General features: G+C 45.6%; 1 protein-coding gene across 1 annotated transcript; it reads right to left on the bottom strand.

Moving 5' to 3' along the window:
- Window positions 1-2,276: 2,276 nt before the first annotated feature.
- Window positions 2,277-13,131, bottom strand: LOC104355665 (amine sulfotransferase). The gene is made up of 7 exons (XM_032992874.2): window positions 13,067-13,131; window positions 9,228-9,397; window positions 7,601-7,809; window positions 5,479-5,605; window positions 4,794-4,888; window positions 3,706-3,886; window positions 2,277-2,897 (listed from the first exon to the last, which is right to left on the bottom strand). Exons 2-7 carry the CDS (start codon window positions 9,364-9,366, stop codon window positions 2,773-2,775), a joined length of 876 nt encoding a protein of 291 aa, XP_032848765.2. The 5' UTR covers window positions 9,367-9,397; window positions 13,067-13,131; the 3' UTR covers window positions 2,277-2,772.
- Window positions 13,132-17,906: the final 4,775 nt, after the last annotated feature.

Below are 17,906 nucleotides of genomic sequence, written 5' to 3'. Positions count from 1 at the left end.
TTTTTTTTTTTTTGTAACTTCTTTTTGTTGTATTGGGGACGCAAAGTTCCAGAACGAAAGATGACCTGGCTGTACAGTTGAAGGACGTGGATACGTTCTTCTTGTAGGCTCATTATATGAGGTCACCTTTGGCTAATGGAAGCAGCTACACAGTGCCTGAAGGAATTCTGCAGAGAAAAAAAAAGCAGGAGATGTGTCAGAAGGCTAAAATAGATGGACTGAAAATTAAAAGAAAGAGCTGGTCCCTTGGGACCGGTGAAAGAAGGAAACCAACAAAAAAAAAAAAAAAAAAGAGCAATTATGTGAACTGGAAGAATATTTTACATTTTAGAAGGGATTTATGGGAAATCCAAGGTAAGATGCTCTGTGTCTAATCACAATGATTATTTTGAATGTTTTTTTTAAATTAGAAGTTGTACCCTGCTGTGGCTGGTTGCTAGGGCGTTGGTTCAATAGCAACCAAAATCTGTCACCATCGTTGGATGATGATTACCTCGTACCAGGAGGCAGGGACGAGGGTCCAAAACTCGCCTTCCCCACCAGGGAAGTGCAGTTGGTACCTGAAAAAAAAAGTTGGAACAAAAGGTTTCCTCCTCAGATCACATCCTTTCCCTCTGCCCTCCTGACTGAGGCTGTGCTGAAAGGGACGGAAGATTATTGGAGGGGGAAAAAAAAATGCTAGAGATCTACCAGAGACTGAACAGTGCGTGCATGAGGAGCTGTCTTGGTTTGGGCCTGGTTGGCAGCCAACCACCATGCAGCGACTTTCTCTCCCTTCTCTTCTGGCAATGAGAAGGGACAGAGAGCCAGGCTTGGGGTTCGAGATAGGACTGGGATGGGGGAAAATCCCCCTTTATGGTCATGAGCAAAAGGCAGACTCGTTAGGGGAAGGAAAAAAGAACATACATTTATTACAGACACTAACAACACATAACAGAGTAGGTCAGTGAGAAGCATTGCCACATCTTGAGAACACCTTCCCCCATCCCTCCCTTCTTCCCGGGCTCAGCTCTGCTCCCGATATCTCTACCTCCTCCCCCAGGGGCGCAGGGGCAGGGAATGGGGGGTGCAGGCAGTGCTGCCACTCCCTTCATGTTCGGTGAGGGGAGTGTCCAAAACTTGTTCCCCCCTGCTCCATCGTGGTCCCCCTCTCACAGGAGACAGTCCTCCACAAACTTTCTCTGACATGAGTCCCTCCCACAGGCCGCAGCGTTCCCCACACTGCTCCGTCATGGGTCACTAACTCCCTCCGACTGGATTCCCTCCCACGGCTGCAGCCCTTCCCGAGCTGCTCCGGCGTGGGACTCCCCCGCATGCTGCAATCCTCCCAGCACTGAATTACAGCAGCGGGGCTGCTGCTTCCCATGAGACCCCGGCCTTCTTCGGGCACAGCACCTTGATCAACCAGGTGAAAAACCACAGGTCATAAATCAATGTCTGCTCCACCGTAGATCTCCATGGGTGGCGGGGGGGGGCTGCCCTGCCGTCTCCCCACAGGATACAGGGGGGTCTCTGCTCCGGCACACCTCCCCCCTCCTTTCTTCCTCCATTCCCCCACTGACCTTGGTGTTCACTCAGCTGCCTCAACTCCTCACCAGTCCCCCTGCCCGTCACCACGTTCCTTCTTAAATACGTTATTGCAGCGGCGCAGCTGATGGGCTCAGTTTTGGTGCAGAAGTGGAGCTGGGGGAGCTTCGAGAAGCTTCTCCCAGGGGGCTGCCCCGATAGCCCCCTCCCCTGCTACCAAAAAACCCCACCACTCACTCACCCCAGGACAGGAGGAAAGGAACTACAGCGCTAGTTTGTGAATAATTTCAATGAATAGAGTTGAGAAATGTGCAAGAGTTGGGCCTCCCTTTGTAAGCAGCATAAAAGGCGTTAACATCCACAAAGGCAAATCTGTCGTAGACCAGATGCATGCCGCGTTGTTGAACTTGCAAATATTTTTTGAGTTGTTGATAGACAAAAATCTCGAGATACGTGTCTCTACTTACCTTCTCGGGGGAAGCCTAGGGGCAAGCCGCTGCATGGGGTTGAATCATGGGCGGGTTCATCATGACATTGTCAATGAATATATGAGGAATGACATAATCATAGATAGCTGGTAGGATTTAGCATCTGGCAAGTGTGGTAGAGTGGATGTTCACTTAAAAACTTCTGTGACTGTGGCTTGTGTTTTTTCTCAATATTTCAAGCAGCAAATTGGCAGACGTGACCTCGACAACCCGAACAGACAGTGCAATGAAGTGTTCCAGTCAATAAACAACACCAGATTATGCAACATAAAGGTCACTTTAATAGCAAATGGTCGAGTACTGGTGTTTAACAAGGAAATGGGAATTCAAACATATCAAAGCGTAATCTTACCTAGGAAGGTCAGTCTTACTTCTGGTCTGGACATTGAAGGTTCTATCAAAAGAAGCCTCACAAAATGCACAAATGGAACGTTTTCCAGAAAGATTTTAGCAACACCAATCTATCCTCACTTGGTTGTCTACAATTAAAGCCACTAATAATAATAATAAAAAATAAAAGCACATATGAAGAAAGGAAGTCAGATTACTAAGTTAGTTAATTAATAGACCTGGCATATTTACAAACAGGAAGGTGTTGTAATTGAATAACTTTGTCAGACAATTCACATTCTGTGACTGAGTTGTCATCATTATTATTTCTAGAACATAGCTGAAAACAGAGGTATTTTCTTCTTCCAGAACTCCACGTGTGTCCATCCAGTATAAACACCAAAGGATGATGAACCTCGAAACCAGCCTACATTTCATCGTTAATATCCCAGATGAATTTGATGGGCAGGGTCTTGATTTTCTCTCCAAGAACATTGTCAAACCTTTCATTCTGTGCCACTGTCATGAGGTTTTTCCAGTCTCCAACGGTGCCTGAGGAAAGAGGCAGCAAAAGGAGCTGAGAAGCAGAACGTGCACCTCGGTGAAGCCCACTGCAGACGGTGAGTGCTAGACCTGGGAAGCAATTCCTGGCTCCCTCGGCACCTCCCCGTTGCTGGCCTGCCGAGTGAGGCTCTGGGTGCTCTTTTGGGAGCACGGATCCAAATCTAGGTGCTGTGAATAAAACACAGCGTAGACCTGTAATCCTGACTCCTCGTGAAGTTACTAAAGGCATTTGTTCTGGTTTTTTACTGGTTCCTCTGGGATCAAAGAGGAAATTATGAAAAGCAACACCGGTTGTTTTTCTCTCAGGGCACCACTCTCTTTAATCTTTTGAGGTCTCCTCCTACACTGAACGTTAGGACATCATAGCAATGCCCAGGAGCCCAGGGATGTCAGGTATGGGCTCAGAGGGTAGGTGGTCAAGAAGGTCTATGCTCACAGAATTAAGGTGACTCTTGCCGTGAAAAGAAACAGTTAAAAAAAAAAACCAAACCAAACCAAACCAAACCAACACTATTTATCCCTGCCTCTGTACAACCTTTAAATCCTTTCCTGTATCTGACAGGGCTGTTACAAGCACATTACAATGAGTAAGTCATTACCTTTTTATCATCCATAGGAAAATACGGTGGAATCACCCGTGCCACAGCAATAAAACTGCTCTTACAGATTTAATTTGCCCCTAACCTGAAGTCTTCCTCTGAAAATGGGCCGTTCCAGCTGCGACTAAAAACCCTCGGTTCATATCACACCAAGAAATGTGGGGTTAGAGAGCTGCATTGGACTGCTTGCACTTTACCTTTCCGTAGAAAACTACCCTTGTCTTTGTCTATGATGTCATCTGGAAGGTTCTCATAGTTTGCCCTGGGATCTTTCCTCATGTTCTCAAATGTAGCTTGTCTCACAACACTGTCCACTTCTTCTTCGCTCAGCTTCCTGTCCAGGAAGTCGCAGATCTTTAGCACAGCGCTTCTGAGGTCCTGCAATAACATCACTTTTTGAAGAGCCCTGATGATCCAAAGAGCCAAATGCACGCAGCAGTGGAATACGGGACAATAAAGGACGTGCATTTGGGTGCAGAACGGACCATCGTTTTTATGTGAGCATAGTCTTTCTTGCTCGCATCAGTTGAATACAGGGAAGCAGTGATGCTGTAGCTCACTGCCACAGCGTGCACTTGGCGATGGGGAATTCTCTGTTCTGCTCCCCGTGTTGCAAACCCAGACCGGAGCTGGCGTTAGAGCCCTGGCAGCGTCACCCCCGGGATGGTGCCTGTCGCCGTGAAGGCACTCAGCCCGTGGGGGCTTTGTCAGTCTTGTTGTCCTAGCAAGGGGCTCGACCTGAGCAACCCCAGGCTCCAAAATCTGAGGGACCAGTGCGGTGGCATGTGACGCGGGCTGTGCTGCCGTGGCCAGGGCACGCCGGCGAGGAGAAGGGCGATCACCCCAGCGAAACAACAAGCCGCACAGAGGCGTGGGGCAGCCACCAAGCAGGCAACTGCTGGTCAGCAACCTGAGAGCTCGTCAAGTACTTTAAAACCTGCCTCTTAGGCACTTCTGTCCTTCAGTGGAACTGTCCTTACGAGCTCAGCATTCACGTCGAAGATACTTGCAGAAGTCTTGTTCTGCACTATTTCAGAAAGGTTTCTTTGGGGTGGCAGTGAAGATAACCACTGCCATATTGGATGGTGTTTTACCTAATAATTGTCTAGTAGTTGATAAGACCTTGAACGAGAGGGAGACAAATTACTTCATCCTCTCAGAAGGCTCAATTTGAATGTACTTTACAATGGATTGAGCACTTTCCAATACAAAGTGTAACTATCAAGAGCTGTCTGAAAATGCACTCAATATAGGAAGAGAATATCGTGATACTAATTGACCTCACCTTTTTCATTTCTTCAAAGGTAAGGAAGAGTATATTGAAGTCCTCTGCATGACTGTACCAGCCTGCAACGTGATCCAGCCACGAACTGGCAAGTACTTAGCAAGGGACATCATCGAAGCAAAGAAAATAAAGAGAAATACTATTAACAGCTAGCAGTACAACAGTAAAATTATCAGTCTCCTGGGTCTTTGAAAGGATTTTTAAAAATAATATTTTTTGATAATTTGAAGGATGTATGCTCCCAGTCTTTGTGACAGTTCTCCAACCTAATGTGACAAATCCCCATTTGTTTCTAGTCATCTGAACTAATACTGGCAGCAGCAAAAAAACCTATTTCTCTATCTTTGCTGTACCGTGTCTATTCTTATGGGTTCGGCTCCGCTAACCAAGTGCAGAAAGTGTTAAGAGATTTTCAGTCATAATGGTTATATTCTGAATCAGCATCCCATTCAGATAAAATAAGCAGCTTGCATGCTGTTGGGGAGCAGCAAAGCCATGACTACGCTACTCCCTTTGGACCAGCTTTCATCAGAAAAAGATGTCAAGCTCAGCCTCTGCAGCTTTGGATTCAGGTTACTGCATAGCTGAGGATCCTGGTAATTGATATTTCGTGATATAATTAATCTCCATTCAATCTCAGGCCATGGAATAGGATTCGGGCTCCTTAGTAAAAAAGATATCATACCTTTGCCAGCTAAAAATCTCTCCATAAAAATGTTGAAATCTGGTACTTCCTCGAGTGAGGATATGAACTTGGAGAAGTGATAGAAAGAAACCATAACATCCTTAGGGTTCCTGGTAATGTAAATAACCTGCAAAACAATAAGAAGACTAGTCTCTGAGATACGAAAGGACTCCATTACCCTGACCATCAGTGCATTTTTCCATACAGGTCCCATGAAAAATGCGTGAAAACCATTTGAAGGTGACAACCGCACGAGGTAAATTCTGGATAATGTAGTGCTGTCAATTTGTTGATAGGTGGTACTCCTGTAGCTGCAGCCGTTCAGTGCCAGCAGCTAACTCTCTTAGCAGGATCAGTGTTACGGGCTTCAGGGATACTGCTCACTTGTGCAAGGCAGTCAGGTTGTAACAACACCACCAGAAAACCATTAGGTTGGTTCAGCTTCGCATTTCTGCGTACGGTCATGATGAAATGGAGAATTTCTTGTAAATCCCAGCTTTGGTAGTGTTGACAGCATCAGTACTCTGTGACCTCAACTCCTGGCCTGTGGTGCTGGTGCCAGAGGCATCACGCAGACAGATTTTGAATGGCACATGAGTGGGAGCCCCGGCATCTTAAAAGAAGGAGCTGTTATGGGCAGGGGTTATTTTTGGCTCCTGCTGACTCCTGACCACACGAGAGCTGCTGCCTCAGGCAGAGACCAGGCACCACCAGTGAGATGGGCAGCCTTCTGCCTCTCAGCTGGCAGTGTGTGCCAGCTTCTACTCAGTTTCTGCTCCTTAACACTCAGACTCTAATTAGGAAGAGAAAACAGAGCTTGGCATATCACCCTTACAAGGTTGAAAAAGGTTTGCAGGGAGACACAGAAGAATCGTGATCTCAGACTGCCTTTCTAACTGGGTAAAATGACTACGTTTGATTCCTCCTTAATTGAAAATTTATCTGATTATCTTCAGCACGACCAGAACCATTATTTCCAAGGTGTATAAAATAAGGATTCCTAAACACACCGCAGGAAACTGAATAAACACCTAGTTCAAAAGCTCTGACGTGAAATCACAGAAGAAGTTACTCTGTGGCTTGATACAAACTATGACCAACCTGAGTGACGTATTCAAGCAAACACAGACCCACCCCCTGAATATTTTTCTGAAGTCACATTAATTTCCCTATTTTCTGACATGTGTGTCCTTGTGTGATTTGGGGGCAATTTTCTCATGCTTTGGGCGTCATTTGGATTTCAAATCTTCTGTGTGTGAGCTTGCCCTTCCAAAATTCACTGGCACTGTGAGGCAAATGGTGAGCACGTTGCCGTTTCCCGTTCCAGCAGTTATGGGTGACAGCAGCATCCTCCATAGCCCTTGCGGGCAGAGCTCTGCCGCGGCTCTCTGCTCACTCAGCCATGGGAAGCCCCTCGTCAGAAATAAGGGTGGAAGGGGCAGAAGTCATTGGGACCACTATAAGAAAGACTAGCAGAAGTACGAGATCCTTCGCGAGGGAGCAAAGTAACAGTTTGCTGCAAGGCAGCTCAGGCGATGCCTGACGTGCTGTTAGAAGTATATATCCCACATGTGTTTCCAGACTTGCCCATATGTCCATGTTCTGTCAGTGAGCCTTAGCGTAGCAGCTGGGTTACACCTGTGTCTAAGGAGGCATTTTCCATGGCAGACAGGCCCTGAGCCACGGCACAGTTCATGATGCAGCGTCCTATTCAGAAACCCACAGCACTGGGGAGCAAGAAAATGCAGTTCTCACATTCCCTCTCTACCTACTATAGGACCATCCTACTCATTTTTTCAGTGTGGGAGGCGTATTTTCAGACTTACAACTTTGCTGGAATCAGATGTTTTCACAAAGGGAAAATCACTGCAAGTCTTTGACCCTGACAGATCCTGTTGAGATATAACACCCCTCTCTCTAACAGCATTGGGGCTGAGTGATGTGATGAAAGGAATCACAAGAAATGGGCTTTAGAAGTTCCCGACCTCCCCATATATAAGGGGGGGATATTTATTCTGAGACATGGGGAACTGAAAGAGGAAGAAGGTAGGTTTTGGACCAATCCACTGAGGCAGAATGACATGATTGGTTTTAAGGAAACTGTAAAAATAGCATCACTTACACGTCCTCTTTTGTTCCTCAGGCCTCTTGGAACTAAGTAGTAAGGCAGGTGGGTGGCGAAAACACGAGGCAAAGGAAGAGCTGTGTAATCCTTATTGTCTGTCCTGTATTCCAACCATGGGATTCTCTGCATGTTGTCCATGTTTTCTGTTCCATTACGATGACCTTCATGAATTATTAAGCTCAAAATGTTCTGAGTCCACACAGTTCCTGAGAAGGAAACCTTTTTATTTGAACCTTGCTTGATTTTTCTTTTTCAAATTAAAGATAGCATATTGCCATGAGCCAGCTGGTAATGGTGGGAGGAAAATCCCGAGTGATTAGCCCACTCAGGCCATGAGCAGAACTGTTTAATTCCAGGTCCTCTGGCCTTCTCGGCACTTTACTAGCACTGGTTCCTTTCCCCTTCTATACCATAGGCCAGTAAAGATGGACACTTGAGAGATTTCAAATCAGTGCAGAAGAACATTGAATTATTGCTGTAGGTTGCCCTGAAGAAGCACAGGGAAAGGGAGCCATCTGAAACTGAAGCCTAGTTGTTAAGACCTCACCTGGGAAGGAAGCTCTTGGTTCTAGCGGTAAGACTGTATGCATGTTGTAGATTTAAAGTCACTGGGAGGGAAAAAGAAATAGCCCGAGGATTCGGAGAAACAATATCCAGTGATTTCGCAGCTGTCTTGCTCTGCTTAGCGTAATCAACCTGGACAATTTTTCTGCACAGTGGTAGAGATTCAGCAGAGGACTGGAGGTGACCTTAGATTGATAATTGGTGAGGAAGAAAGAGGATGGTGGGGCAGCATAAAGGAAAAGGTGTGAACGAGAGAGAGATGACATTCTGTGCAATTCATAACTCTAAGTCATCTTGCAACTCCTTCCTGTCCCAGGGTAGCCCATCACTTTGCCACCCAAAATTCCTACTCCCAAAGAGGTGTTCATCTCAGTGCTGTAACATCTTTACCCCTTAAATACTGCCCTCTCATCCTCCTTCCCTGCCTTACTGGGACAGCTCACCCTGGTGCTGCCTGACAATGAGCTAGCATTGCCTGGGCTCCCCGTCCCCTCTCTCTGTCACCCCTCCACAGGCTTCTCGTATCACAGCTACCTTAACCACGACCACACCTGGTGCTCCCTGCCACTCCTTCTGGGCTTTGCTCAAGAGTATCTTGAAAGGAAGCATACAGCATTGACCCACATTTGCCCTGATCTCCTGCTTGCTTGTAATTTGGACGCAGCGACCTCCAAACCGCCTTCCATGTGAGCCCACAAATCATTCCAGGTAACCCACAATCATCTCCAACACTCACGCACCCAGCCCTACCAGAACTATGTATGAGTTTTGTGAGGCAGAGGAGGACAGTTTGTTTCCTATGTAGCTTGCTCTGAGTGCACCTACGAGATTGAGTCCGAGAAGGAGGTAGACCAATTCAGTTGGACACAAGCAGGAACCCTGTGTCTGGCTGTTCAGGCCATGGCTATGCAGGGTTTGTACTTAATGCTACACCGCATATGCTCAGAGACAATTCAGGTCTAAAAGGAACAACTAACAACCCTAGGTCCTTCTGCAGTTAGATGGCTGAATAAAGGCAGATATTTTTTTTCCCCCCCTTTAGAAACAATTCCATTCTTACCTGATTTTGGGTAAGTAGCTATAAATATGTCACTATCTTTGATTTCAAAATCCTCCAGGGTAGCTACATACTCAGGTGAAGTTATTACACCAAAATAAAACCCTTTGTATTTGAATAGATATTCTTTCGATGGTTCCATTTTTAATCCGCTGTCTTTACAGGCGAATAACCTGCAATGAGAAAAGACGAAAATGATCTTGTTATATCTTGTTCAACAAACAAGTCATTCAAACAAAGAATCCACTGCTGGAAAATTTTAGCAAAATGCATTTCAGCAAAACTACGGAAACAGTACACCAAAATTTATCTTTCAATTTTTCACAAGAACGTCACTCAGGATAAATTTGTAATGAAAAAGAAATACCCTTTACTCATGTACAAGTGTACGCTACCTGCATGTAAAAACTGATGTGACTGAAGGCAACCTATGTAAAAATCGTTTGTCAAGATTCCTCTAGCATCTGAATGACTGTAGAGTTTTCTTTGGGATGTCAGTAGCTCTTGAACAGAGCTAGCTTAACTACCAGGCTCTCATTCTGAATTTTGTGACTGAAACAGTCTTCAGAATGTTTTACTACAATTTCTGCCTCCTACTGCTTCTTCTCTGACTCATTACTACTATTTCTCCCATAGTAAGCATAATTTCTGCAAACTAGGAAGGGTAATCATGAACACGTGTTTATTTCTTAAGCACGCCTACACTGGTTTTATGAGGTTGTACCTCATTAACACCACTGCCATATATTTGCCAGAAAAATACAACAAGCATCATTGTGGTGCCTAGGGAAGAGCAAACGCTTGGGGAGGTACAGGAAGAGCAACAGGGAGACTGAAGAGAGAGACCAGCTTTTGTAGCTGAGCCAAAGACAAATGCAGCATCTAGGTTTGAAGGTTTTGGTCTGTGTCTCTCCTGAAGTCTTTGAGCAGAGCAATTCGTCCATGGATTTCAGTGAGCTTGCCATCCTGGCGTCTCCCTCCCTGCTCCGTAGATGAATTATTTATTAATGCCATTAGACCACCTACAAGCCTCGGCAGAAATGACATAAACCAGTTCAACTCCAGACCCGGCTATCACAAGCGTTGCCTTATGCGGGTTCAAATCTTATGTGGGTTAAAATCTATTTGGAAAGAGACGCTTTCCTCTCTGGAATTTTGTCTGTGTTCCTGTCCCCTGCCTTCCGCTCGCCACGAGACCGTGCCCTCTCGGACTGCTGCGTTTGCCATTGCATCACCGTCGGGATGTCGCCACTGCTCCACCGTCAGGCCATCACCCTCCCCGAACGTGTCCCCCACGGCCTGTGAACTCTCTCTCTCTCTCTTGCCCCCCCCCCCCCGGCCTGGCCCTGAGCCTTCGGCGGGAGCGCTGCCCCAAGGACGTGCCCTCCCGCCCGGGGGGGCCTCGGAAAGCAGCCGGGGATCTCGCCGCTGGCACGGCTCCTCGGGCTGCTTGGCGGGACGGGGGAAGGGACACGGCGGCCACTGCCACGAGCGGGGACACTGTCCCGATCCGATATCGGGGATGTCCCGATTCGATATCAGGGAGGGTTCTTAAACGATCCCAAGAGCGAGATTAAGACACAAACGAGGTCAGATGCCGGGCAACCTTGTAATCTTTATTAAACAAGCGGCTGGTAAGAGCGATAGGACAGGGAGAAAGAGGAAGAGAGAGTCGGAATCCCTAAGCTAGAAAACGGTAGAGATGCGGCAAGATTAATCACCACCACCACGAGCCCGCGATGTCCCGTTGGCTCAGTCTCGGTGCAATCGATGATGGTCCAAGCTCCAAGCTCCGCCGAAGTCCACAAGAGAGATGTTTTGGGAGCCCACATGCACTCACACACACATACGTGCACGCACACACATACGCGTACACACACAAAACGCCCGCACGCAAGAAACGCGCCACCCGCACACAAGAAAACGCGCCCCTCAGTACAGAGTACGCAGTCCTTTTATCGCCTTAGTCCCCACGATTTCCTGGAAAAGTCCGCCCATTTCCACAGAGCTCGTTGTAATATGTGCCGCCCCGTGGACCTCCATGCGCGCATGCCCCGGCGGTCATGGTGGTCTCGCTGGCGAGGGTCGGCCCACGGTGCCTTCAGCCTCTGCCCATCTTCCTCGCCTCAATTTCCTCCCGACCACGCAGGTGCAGTCTGGCTGGTACTGCCAGGGATGTTGTTATTTGTGCTTCGGGCAGACATCGTGGTTTCTTCGGGGGCTACCCGTCTCCTTCAAGGCGTACTCTGTCGCATCAACAGGATGCGGAGGCCAGGAAGTGGTAGTGGTGCAGCAGCGATGTTGAGACAAAGAAAGTCCTACACAGTCTCCTACAGACACCCACTGCCCGCCCTGCCCCGGGCAGGCGGGCTGGGTTACCTCCAGCAGCCGCAGGAAGACACACGGACGTCCCTCGGATGGCGGCAAAGGCGGCGGCCGGCCCTGATCTAAACAAGTCCGTGGGCATACGGTGCTAGCAGGTTTTCAAACACGTGCCTTTGTTTCACTAGATCAATAAAATCTAGTTTCTCCAACGAGCACCTGCGCTCGGTGCCGTCAGACAACAACAGACCCCTTTGCTTCGGGTGGTGATGCACAAGCTCGGTTCTGCCGCCAAAGCCCTGCTGGCGAAGGGACGCGGCTGGACGTCTCCCACCTGGGCGTACCGGCCCCTGTGCTTGTGCTGCCCTCCTTCCACGCGTGCCGGTGGCGTGGGCCGCGGCCGGGGGCGGCGAGGGGAGCGAGGGGAGCGAGGGGAGCCGCCGGGGCGCGCAGCGAGGGGGCTGCCCGCCTCACCTCACCTGCCCGCGGCAAAGCCCGGGAGGCGCCTCAGCCCTCCTGGCGAAGCCGGCGTTTCACCGAAACAACCCCCCAACGAACCAGCCCCCTAAATGGAAAAAAAAAAAAAAAAAACCAAAAAAAAACCCCATGCTTAATAACAAAGGGATCAGTACACTCTTAAGTCCAAGCCGTGAACCCCACGCTTAATAACAAAGGGATCAGTACACTCTTAAGTCCAAGCCGTGAACCCCACGCTTAATAACAAAGGGATCAGTACACTCTTAAGTCCAAGCCGTGAACCCCACGCTTAATAACAAAGGGATCAGTACACTCTTAAGTCCAAGCCGTGATGCCAAAGCTGGGGAAGTCTTAAGAGCGCAAGGATTTGGAGAATGAGTAAAAACATATTACTGATACAGGAGACAGAGCAAGGACTTTGCGGAAAACGAAAAGGGGACACATGCAGTGGACAGTATACAGGAACCTTCTCGATCTTGTTCTGTCAAAACCACGAGTTTTTACACCACTTTGGGACAAAGGCGGTTGCACTGCTTGTTTCTTGCAGGTGTATGAATATACCGTGAAAAAAATACACCACGGAAAAAAAAAGCTTTTTCATGATCTAGTGTATTTGACACGTTCAGGCGTGCTCGTACCATCCAGCTAGGCATCTCAAAAACACATCTCAAAAATCTGCCTCCAAACGCAGACACAAAGGTGTCTGCCAGTTAGTCTCCTAAATCCACAGTGACCGCACGCTTTTACTCTGCTCAGTTAATTATCTCACAGCTGTGATGCCGCTTTCTTTGTTCAGTGATACCGAAAAGCCCATCTGAGACTCCAGTTTCCATACCAGCACTGAGAGCACCATGCTCCGGACAGCCATCCTCCTCTCAAGCAAAGAGCAGCTCTAGCCCCTAGTTCTCTGCAACTCTTTCCGGCAGTACGTGCTAAAATAGTCTACAAAAGAGGTATATCTATAATTATTATTTTACTAAGAAGTTAATGGAGCATCATTTAACTCGCAGATCTACCGTTCTAATAATTTCAGGCGTACTTACCGCCTCTGCTCTCTGCTCAGTGCCCACCGAGCCACATGCTACTACTTCCCAGCTTGGCGACCGCGAGTAATTCTAGAGATGCGTGAGCCGTCACGGCTCCTTTTTAACTGAGATGTGAACCCATGGACACTCTGCCCGTTGGTTTACTTTCAATATTTGCTTATCTTTAACGCAGACAGAGATTAGAGAAACAATGTAACTTGCAAAAAATTGGAAGCAGTCCAGAAAGATTTTTGAAGTTATTTAAAGGCTTATTTTAGTTTTTGTTCCTCTTCTTTTTTTTTTTTTTTTTTTTTTTTATCAACAGCATTACAGAGAAAGGTTGGAGAGGAGCAGAAGTTAATACTTTTTTTCACTGAACTTTTGCCTAAATTGTTTTTTATCTCCAAGCAAAACGTGACAGTAGTTGCAAAGAATAGACTGAATCCACTACTCCACTGAAGTAGTTAATCAGACCAGTCCAGCCTGGTCTCAGCCATGAGCCTGGAATGAGCTGCTCGGATTACTCATGCAAATGTGTTCATGTTAAGTTTTTTTGTGAGGTATAACTGAAATAAAATAACGTCTGAGACATTTCTCCCTGAAACCTATACTCCAACAAGATCTCAGAGAAGAACTTTTTGTTTCCCAGTTCTGCGTTGCGTTTTGTATAGGTTTGCTTTTTAACCTGAATCAGTTCCCTGGGTATTCCCCAAACTTGCCCAACCAACCGGTCAGGTTGATCAGCGTGAGAATGAGACAGAAGGAGGAGTAGGATTGAGGTCTTTTTCACCACAGAGGAAACGCAGTGAAAGATTTAGCCTGTCCTGCTTTGCTTTCTGCTCCAATCAGGCATATCTCTACCATTTTGCAACTTCAATTTCTCTTCTAAGTGTCTCATAATAATGAAAGACAACACCTTGTGTTCCCAAAACTACACGTGGAAGTGCTCCACCAGATGTTCCGGCCCCTGGCACATGGCTCTGAGGAATCTGAAGGGTAACAGTTACTGTCCCACACCAGCTTCGTGAACTGGCCAGGGAGGTTGTTGGCAAAGTGTGAGTTAGAGGAAGAAACAGTATTTTCCAGTGAAAACAAATAGCATTTAAAGCCATTTGGCCTTCAGACAGATAGTGAGTGGGGAAAGCATATGAATCCTAATGATATTGTAAAATGGCAGCATCCCAAAGTCAGGATTTGTCCCTGCTTGTCAGTAGCACTGAATTACAGTCTATCTGCAGTTAATTGAACATAGTGTTCACGTATATTATCTTTTCCAGGATAAACAGTCCATCGCAATATTAATAATTAACCTGGGATGCAAATACCTAAGGTGCTTATATTGTAGGTGCAGTTGCACAAAGTTCAGTTGGACACTGGGAAAGGAAATGTATTGTTTATTGCATAATATAAACAAAACCAGTGTTCTCGGTGCGATTAACATCTTAGGTCCTCTGGTTGTTTCCTGTGATACTTCGCACCAGTACATTTCTGCACATGCTAATCACAGTGCTTTCACAACCCTCTACAATGACAGCAAACTGATGTAGCTCTGGAGTTCTGTGTATAGACAAGAGACATACCTCCTGCTACCTACATTGTAAAATTAAAATGTAAAGCAAATGCCAAATTAGACACATGGAACCCCACAATAAGTTTCACGTAAGTTTCTGCAAAATACATTCAAAATATCATAGCAAAAAAAGGACAAATTAAATTAGACCACTTCAACACCGATTTTAGGAAGCTGCATAGGAACAGATTGCTGCCCACCAACTGAAGAAAAAAAAAAAAAACAAAAATAAAGGTTTGTAAGGCATTCCTTTATTTCAGACATGCCTCGGGCACTATTAGATACCAATAAGATCTAGTATTGACTCTTATTGCACAAAATCCATGCCAAAGATGCACCGTGCCTGAGTTACTAGAGAAGCTTCTCAGAAGGGCCACGGTCAGCATGGAAGGCTAAATGTGAACACTTTCTGCTCCCTCCTACAGGATTTCTGTCGCTGGCACACCCTGTCTCCCTCTTTCCTTCACTCCTGTAACTCACAACTGAACGTGTTTTACTTGTGTGTCTTGTACCCAAGTTCCCAAGTTCAGCAATATGACAAGGGGGTTTCATGTTGCCACAACAACTCTAAAATGCCACAAAATGGATTTGTCTTTGGAAGATGAGGTGTTCAGATGGTTTTGTTTGTATATCCCAACTAATGCACCAGAGCAGGATTCCAGCAGAGATGCTTAAGCAAGTCCTGTTAATTTGAGGGTACCTTTTTTTTTTCTTTCTGTGAGAGACAGTTTTCTCTCTTATAGCCACTAGTTTGTGTTTTGCACCCAGTTTTCTAGCTAGAAAGAGGGAAGCGTTTGATGCATTTTATACTGCAGAAAAATGAACAGGGTGAAACCGAGGCCTGAGAAGTTTTGGAAAGACTTACAGGGATGGTGTCAAAGCCATACAACCCCAAATGTATATGCTGTACAGTAGGTACAGCACATGAGTGGCATGTGAAAAGGAGCTGTTGCCAGGACGAAATGAATAGGCAGTGACAAAGACGATTGGGCTAATTTTTCTCAGCAAAGGATTTTGAAAGGTGAACCAAATAGATTTGCTGTTTGGTGAAACAGATTCTGAATTTTCTACTACTATGTGTATTATTTCCATGTTTTAACTTACTTCTGTGTGTTACCTTTCTTCTGGGAAAGCAAAGTAACATAAATTTCAGTGACTTAGCTGTGAGCTAGCTGCGAGTACTTGCTCCCTGACTCATGCGCTCCAGAGCGTACGTCAGTAAATATGAATTGCTGTGCTGTTTTCAAATGGATCAAAAAAAAATCCACTAGAAAACAAATTAGTCCAGCAAAAAAAAAAAAAGTGCTTGATCACAGCGATATTTTTTAGTCTTTAGATACAAAGTCATTTTAAGAAGTTGAGCTCTCAGGGGATGGGATGAATCTTGAGTAACACCTTGGTAAGGGAAGTGTGAGAACCAGGACAGGAGGTAGTCCAGAAAAGATCATTTTTGTTAAATGTTTTGCTTAAGTTTTTACTAGACCCTGACCCCCTGCTTCAGTACATTACTAGTCGAAGAAGGTCAGAGTTCTCAAAATACATAAAATGAAGAATAATATCAGCTATTTAGGCAAAGCATGCTAACAGTCTGAGCACAGGATTCCTCTGTTCTAGTTTCAAAGATAGTGTCTTCCTTTTGAGCACAAGGATTTGACTAGTGCTGCATTCTAGCCCGTTTTTCATAGGTTCTGCTTTTACTGGGAGATCAAAGTCGTAACCAAACTCAAAGATGAATCATTTACAAGGATGTGTTAAATTTTGAACAGAGAATCTGAGAACATCATGCCCATGAGAGCAGCTCTCAACTGGAAAACAGCTTTTTAAAAACTATAATGACTTTTTTTCCGATAGTTTAAAATATTAAATCCACGAGGGTAAGAGGAAAGTGAGAGGAATGTTTAAAAGTATAAGCATTTAAAGTTGTAAAATATCTCTGGCCTAAAACGTGTGACAAAACTGATGGCATGACAGCAAAATCACCTTTGAATTAGGCCTAAATCTCTCTTTTTTAACAGCCTAGCCACTTACCTTGGCCAGAACTGAGCACTGAACTCTCCATTTCACACAACACTATGGAGCCGTCTCCATGCATTTCCTGCCTCAGAGTAAATTATGCCTGTGGTGACTGTTACCCAGGTATTTAATTCACATTTGTGTGTGTGTGCACACATGTCTTAAGAGAAATTGAAAAAAGAAACTTGAAAAGGCCAGTGATTGAAGACCACAGTGTTCTTTTCCCTTAGTTGTAGCAGAGATCTAAAATCCTTCCAATTGCTCTGCGTGTCCAGTAGCTGAAAAGCATTACTCCAACTACACTGTTTTTCTGTATGCATAGCAAAAATTATCAGCTGGATATCTTATTACTTCTGTCTTGGCTGTTCCCCCTAAAAATTCTGTATCTTCTCCAGAAACCTCCCCTTTCTCAAGAACTGTTTAAAGTATTGCTGGTTTACACTCTCATAATATTGTTTGCTTAACCCTGCTACACTTCCTTGTATTCAAGGCATTTACAAGCACTTGTGTTTTACAGCTCTGCTTTTCTCCTTTTAGCCTGGTTCAACTTCCGATATATCAGCCTGACACTCTTGTTTGCCGTTAGAATAAAAACCTTTCTCCTTCAATCTGTTTGGAAAGGCCTCATAGTTTGCCTTGGGATTTGCCTTTCATATCTTTGGCTGTAACCTGTTCCCACCACAGTCTCGGGTTCATCTTTTATTCAGATTTTTCTTATCAGAGCTGTAGACCTCCAACACAGCATCTCTCAGATCCTGCGAAGGAAGGAGTAGATGGGAGCTGGAGGAGTATACCATTAAATAACCCATTCTACTCCATTCAAGACCAAGTTTGTCAAGGCACTTTGACATTTTACCTCTCAGTGCCAGTTTGAACACTGTTAAGTGCCAAAAGCTCTAGTTTGTAAAGAGAAGCTCTGGATAGCTCTGGATTAGAACCAATTAATAAAAAAATCTTTCTATGTTAAGTCTGCCTACTTTGAGACTTCTCCAAGTGAGGTGATGGGCTAATGCTGATTTTAGTCTTTAAAATCTTCAAATTTTTTTCCCTCAAAATTCTACAGACTCTCCAGTTTGTTAAACCACTGCAAAAGACACAGCCTTTTCTTCTGTGGAAAGGACACTGGCTTTTTTTCTGTGAAATTTAAGCTAGGATGCCACAAACTAAATTATATGTGACATAACCCACCAAAAGCAGAGCTGTAATCTTGTAGCCACCAGCTGTCCATGGAGGAATGAAAAATATTACCGCATTGTAAACTGCTGAACATCTGAG

The sequence above is a fragment of the Tyto alba genome, unplaced genomic scaffold (genome assembly GCF_018691265.1).
Source record: "Tyto alba isolate M040663 unplaced genomic scaffold, T.alba_DEE_v4.0 Super-Scaffold_22, whole genome shotgun sequence".
Lineage (NCBI taxonomy): Eukaryota > Metazoa > Chordata > Aves > Strigiformes > Tytonidae > Tyto > Tyto alba.
This window is presented reverse-complemented; position numbering and strand designations above follow the sequence as displayed.